We start from the raw sequence: 5979 nt of genomic DNA, 5'->3' as shown, positions 1-5979 counted from the left end.
CCGAGTTATCCTTTTGTCTTTAATGTATTTTTAAAAACCCTTTGGATTCTCCTTAATTCTATTTGCCAAAGATATCTCATGTCCCCTTTTTGCCCTCATGATTTCCCTCTTAAGTGTACTCTTCTAAGGATTCACTCGATCAGTCCTGTCTATACCTTACATATACTTCCTTCTTTTTCTTGACCAAACCCTCAATTTCTTTAGTCATACAGCATTCCTATACCTACCAACCTTTCCTTTTACCCTAACAAGAATATACATTCCCTAGATTCTTGTTATCTCATTTTTGAAGGCTTCCCATTTTTCAGCCATCCCTTTACCTGCGAATATCTGCCCCCAGTCAGCTTTCGAACGTTCCTGCCTAATACCGTCAAAATTGGCATTTCTCCAATTTAGAACTTCAACTTTTACATCTGGTCTAACATTTTCCATCATTATTTTAAATCTAACAGAATTATGGTCGCTGGTCCAGAAGTGCTCCCCCACTGACACCTCAGTCACCTGCCTTGCCTAATTTCCCAAGAGTAGGTCAAGTTTTACACCTTCTCTAATAGGTGCATCCACATACTGAATCAGAAAATTGTCTTGCACACACTTGACAAATTCCTCTCCATCTAAACTATGGCAGTCCCAGTCTATGTTTGGAAAGGTAAAGTCTCCTACAACAAACACCCTATTATTCTTACACATAGCTGAGATCTCCTTACAAGTTTGCTTCTCAATTTCCCTCTGACTATTAGGGGGTCTATAACACAATCCCAATAAGGTGATAATTTCTTTCTTATTTCTCAGTTCCACCCAAATAACATCCCTGGATGCATTTGTAGAAATATCCTCTCTCAGCACAGCTGTAATGTTATCCCTTATCAAAAACGCCCAAAATTCCCGAATCTGATCATCCATCAGAACCAATCGGACCTATACTCTCTTCAACTGGTCTGTGAAAAAAATTCTACTTGCCAGATTTAAATTTAAACAGCTGCCCTCAGTTCCAGCCTAATATTGTGGAAATCAGCCTTCTCAGAATTTAGCTTTTTTTCACCAGAGGGCTAACGTCATCCTTATCCACTTAAAACTTACAGAATGAGGGTTACTGTTCACAAAATGTTCTTCCACTGAAATTTCAATCATGTACCGGGCTCATTCTCCAATACCAGATCTAGCATGTCCCTCCCCTTGTTGAACTATTTGTATATTGTTTCAAAAAAACTTTTCTGGATATACCGAACAAATTCTTCTCCAGTCAAGCCCCTGGCACTAAGCTTACCTCAGTCAATATAACAACTAAGATCACCCATCACAGCAATCCTTTCTTTCCATAATCTGACTACGTAATCTCTGAAAGTTGCCACCCAGGTAAATAGTGCTGTGAGGAAGGCATATGGTGTACTGGGCTTTATTGGCAGAGGAATTGAGTTCCGGAGTCCTGAGGTCATGTTGCAGTTGTATAAGACTCTGGTGAGGCCTCATCTGGAGTATTGTGTGCAGTTTTGGTCGCCATACTATAGGAAGGATGTGGAAGCTTTAGAACGAGTGCAGAGGAGGTTTACCAGGATGTTGCCTGGAATGGTAGGAAAATCTTATGAGGAAAGGCTGAGGCACTTGGGGCTGTTCTCATTGGAGAAGAGAAGGTTTAGGGGAGATCTGATAGAAGTGTATAAGATGATTAGGGGTTTAGATAGGGTAGATACTAAGAACCTTTTACCGCTAATGGAGTCAGGTGTTACTAGGGGACATAGCTTTAAATTAAGGGGTGGTAGGTATAGGACAGATGTTAGGGGTAGATTCTTCACACAGCGGGTTGTGAGTTCATGGAATGCCCTGCCCGTATCAGTGGTGAACTCTCCTTCTTTATGTTCATTTAAGCGGGCATTGGATAGGCATTTGGAAGTTATTGGGCTAGTATAGGTTAGGTAGGACTCGGTCGGCGCAACATCGAGGGCCGAAGGGCCTGTACTGCGCTGTATCCTTCTATGTTCTATGTTCTATGTATCTGTTTGTCTATCGCCAGCTGGCTATTGACAGTCCAACCTCATCAAAGTGATTATACCCTACCTATTGCTGAGTCCCGTCCATATGACCTTTGTTCAAATTCACGGATATGTTTTCCGTGAATTTGAACAGTGGCCCCTCCTTCAATCCTCAACCTGTGTTGATAACTTTGTACTTTCGGCAGCTCCCTATCATCCAATCAGGGAAGGATAGGCTGAGAGGCTCTTAACACGTGGCGGGGCTATCAACGTGAATAAAGGGGAACGGCAAGGCTCACACATAGAGGGAGAAGTGGTGCATTGTATTTCCAATGTTGTCTCACCGACAATAAAGATTGCGAAAAAAGGGAACCTTGAAGTGGAAGATGTATCTGTTGCTCTCTCTGTTCGTCGTGTTTCACCGTAAAGAACTTTCTAATTTGCAATCATTTTTTAATATCCAACTTTATTTCAACTGCTATCCTTTACTCCTGCTCTCATTCTGTTTCTCTGTATTCCTTGCATCCACCCCCACCCTTTTTACTGACTTCTTCCTCTCTCCGTCTTTTCCTCAGATGTGAAATCACAGACTATCGAGCAGAACCCCGCCGCCGTCTCCAAATTTCCTGGAGAGGGAGTGAAACTGGAGTGTATTGTGGAGGGCAGCAGCAGTAGTACTCCCAACTTGTACTGGTACAAACAGTCCCCGGGAAAAGAGCTTCAGCTGATGTTTTACTCCAATACAGCACAGTACGTGACTCCACGGGAGCCGGTGGACGGTTTCACCGCTGACAGACCGAGTAACACCAAGTTCAGCCTGAAGTCCTCCAACCTCCAAGCGAATCACTCAGCCGTGTATTACTGCGCCTGGAGTCTTCACAGTGACTTAGCGAGAGGGAGCAGCTCAACAAAAACCCCAAACGGTGACAGGAAGCAAAGTTATTGTCAAAACCTGACAGGTTTACATTTATTTCCTTTTTTTTGGAAAATCGTAGGCAACAAGACAAGGGATAGAAATCAATCACGTATTGAGATATTGTTAGAACAAACCATGTAGCATAGGAACAGATCCTTCAACTCTGTCCCGACACACGACGCCTTTCTAAACTAGAAACATCTACGCTGTATGTATCCCTCTATTCCCTGCCTATTCTATCTGGATGTATCATGATCCGATATTGCAACTGTACCATTCAAGATCGGAGACGGTGACAGAGAGTGGTGAACTCGGCGGATAATCACAGAATCCATCTACCAGGCCAGCTGTAAAGGAAAGGCCGCCAGCAATCTCAAAGATCCATCCCACTCAGCAATGTTTTTCTACAACCTCTATCATCGAGAAGAAGGTACAGAAGCTTGAACACACACACCAACCGGTTTTTCTACCCTACAATTCTTATAATGTTGAATGGACTCACAGACTCTAAGCATTCGTCTTAACTGTGTTTTTGTCTTGTCGCTGTTTACCTATTATTTCCTTATCTATGCTATTTAACTGTGTGATCTGTCTGTATTGTTCGCAAGGCAAAGCTTTTCACTGCGCCTCGGTACACGTGACGATAAATTCAATTCAATTTAATATTAGTGTATACGTCAAGATGACTCTTAAAAGTTGCTGTTGCATCCGCCTTCAGAACCTTCTGTAATAGCGCATTCCAGCACTTACCATCCTGAGCTTTTTTAAAAAATAAGGCTTGCCTCTCACATTTCCTTTAAACTTACTCCTTTTGCCTTAAACTTATGGCCCCAAGTAAATAACATTTCTACCCAGAGGAAAAAGAATCGACTGTCCATTCTATTTATGATCAATTTTGTAAACTTCTATCGGATCGTCCTTCATTCTCCGACGTTATAACGCCCTCCAAACTCGGCAATGTTCTAGTAGATGTTTTCTGCAACCCCTCAAAGTTTGGACATCCTTCTTGGTAGTGCGATAGTGTTGAGGGTGAATGTGAAATTGAATAAAGATAATGATCTCAACCACCAAAAAAGTTTGAACAGGTTCGCATCTGTTTAAAAGCGGGAAGCTGTTGAAACGTGGGTTCAATAATTCAGGCTCTGCGGAATTTCTAAACTCAAGATCACCACAGTCTCAATAACAGCAAATCTGAAAGGAAAGTCAGGAGAAACTTTTTTTTTGCCGGGAGTGTAATAATGTGCATTTCGCAGATAAACGGAATGGATTTCGAACAATGCATTGAAAATAAGCAATTGATAGAAAATGGATGGGGAAACTAATGGAAATGGGAAGAGAGCAGTGTAAAGACTCCAGGATGATTATAAATCATTTTTTATTAGTGCAATGGAGAGCGCTTCAGCACTATGAAATGCACATGGGGCTGGTACTGGAACAGAGACCACATTGCCTTCAAGCTTGCGCCGCCAGTCAAGTAGACCAGAGTGGAGAAATGCATAAATTCAGTCCATTCACTTCCACTAACCATTCGTGTACATACTGACTCGATTAAAATATAACTGATCAGCAGCACTGACCGCGCTTTGGGGAGAGAGTGAATGCCAGACATCTTGACTGAGGGAAAAAGGAACTCTCAGGGAAGGCAATTAAATCCTCCTTAAACTCTACAAGTCAGTTAATTTCTCAACTTCCGTAACAATGGGAGAGTTAGGGAACTTGTTTCAACTTTAACCAGTTAACAAAGATCATCACCGGAAACAGGTGATTCACATCTTCGAGCCTAATCTGTCATTTAAAATGATCACGGCTATTTCAATACCAAATTCCTGCTTCCCCCCCCCCCCCCCCCCCCCGAAACTCTGACATCTTTGCAATTAAAAATAGACTATCTCTTTCTTGAATATACTCAGTGACTAGGCCTCCACAGCCTTTCGTAGTGAAGAATTCCACAAGTTCACTGAATTCAATGAAGGCATCTCTGAGAAAAAATTTAAGGTTCCAGGAAAATGAGACCCCTCTAATAGTTGGGAGAAGTCAAGGAGTTGGCCTACATCAGCCCGAGGGTCAAACAATTCTTGTATTAGCAAAGACTATCCCCAAAGCTTCTGGCACGATCTAAAACCGTTGCTCAGGCTCTTCCACTCTACAAAAGTGTTTCGGGATCAGTGAAGTGTTCTCATCTGTCAAAGTCGGATACGTTCTTAATCTAGTGAAATTGCTCCTTATTTACAAATGCAACAAAATATCAGTAATTGCTAAAAACTGTCGACGGCCAACATCAGGCAACTGTGTTTACGAATACCACAAAGCAACAGAATCCCACCTTGAGCAGTATATGCCAGTGTTTGGTTCACTGTCTCTTCCCTTTGGAAACCTCCTGTTCACCGCCACTCCACTTGCAACAAGAAAGAGAGAGAGAGAAAGAGAGAGATGGGGCTTTCAGTCGAGGAGGAGGGACATGTGCACACTCAAGTCATTTCCTGAACCCGCCAGGTTTGTCTCATTGATTTGAAAGCAGCTGATTGCAGTACCAGACAAAATTGGACTCTGTTCGCGTTCATACAGAAAATACTTAAAGTAAAAAGATGTATCTCTTACTGAGCTTTGTGACGTTATTGCAATGCAAGTGATTGTTTACCAATAGTTTGAAAGAACAACTATCCTTTACGCTTATACTTTTTCAGTCTCCTTCTCGCTAACAATTGCCCTGTTTACTGACCTTATCCCTTTCTCAGACGTGAAGACAGCGAGAGTTGATTAGACTCCCAGCAGCGTCTCCAGATCCCTCGGCAAGGCAGTGGACTTGAGGTGCACGGTGAAGGGTGAGAGTACCGGTGACATGTTCTGGTACAGACAATACCTGGGAAAGGAGCTGCAGCTGATGTTTTATTCTGCAGCTGCAGGAAATGTGAATGAAGAAGTAGCGGCGGACGGTTTCACCGCCACACGGCCGAGTGGCTCTGACTTTAACCTGGAGTCTCGCAACCTGCAGGCGCATCACTCGGCTGTTTATTACTGTGCCTGGAGTATTCGCAGTGACTCAGAGAGATGGAGCAGCTCAGCAAAAACCCCAGAGACAGCAGGAAGCAGCTG

The 5979-nt window shown here is 42.9% G+C and overlaps 1 gene segment (V, D, J or C); it reads left to right on the top strand.

The window, feature by feature from the left end:
• The first annotated feature begins 2336 nt into the window (after positions 1-2336).
• LOC132836651 (T cell receptor beta variable 30-like) lies at positions 2337-5647 on the top strand. The segment is given in 3 exon segments: positions 2337-2393; positions 2546-2893; positions 5571-5647. Coding segments are annotated over 3 exon segments (462 nt in total).
• The last annotated feature ends 332 nt before the right edge of the window (positions 5648-5979 follow it).

This window comes from Hemiscyllium ocellatum, chromosome 47, assembly GCF_020745735.1.
Source record: "Hemiscyllium ocellatum isolate sHemOce1 chromosome 47, sHemOce1.pat.X.cur, whole genome shotgun sequence".
NCBI lineage: Eukaryota > Metazoa > Chordata > Chondrichthyes > Orectolobiformes > Hemiscylliidae > Hemiscyllium > Hemiscyllium ocellatum.
Note: the sequence above shows the minus strand (reverse complement) of the source record. Positions and strands in the feature narration are given on the sequence as shown.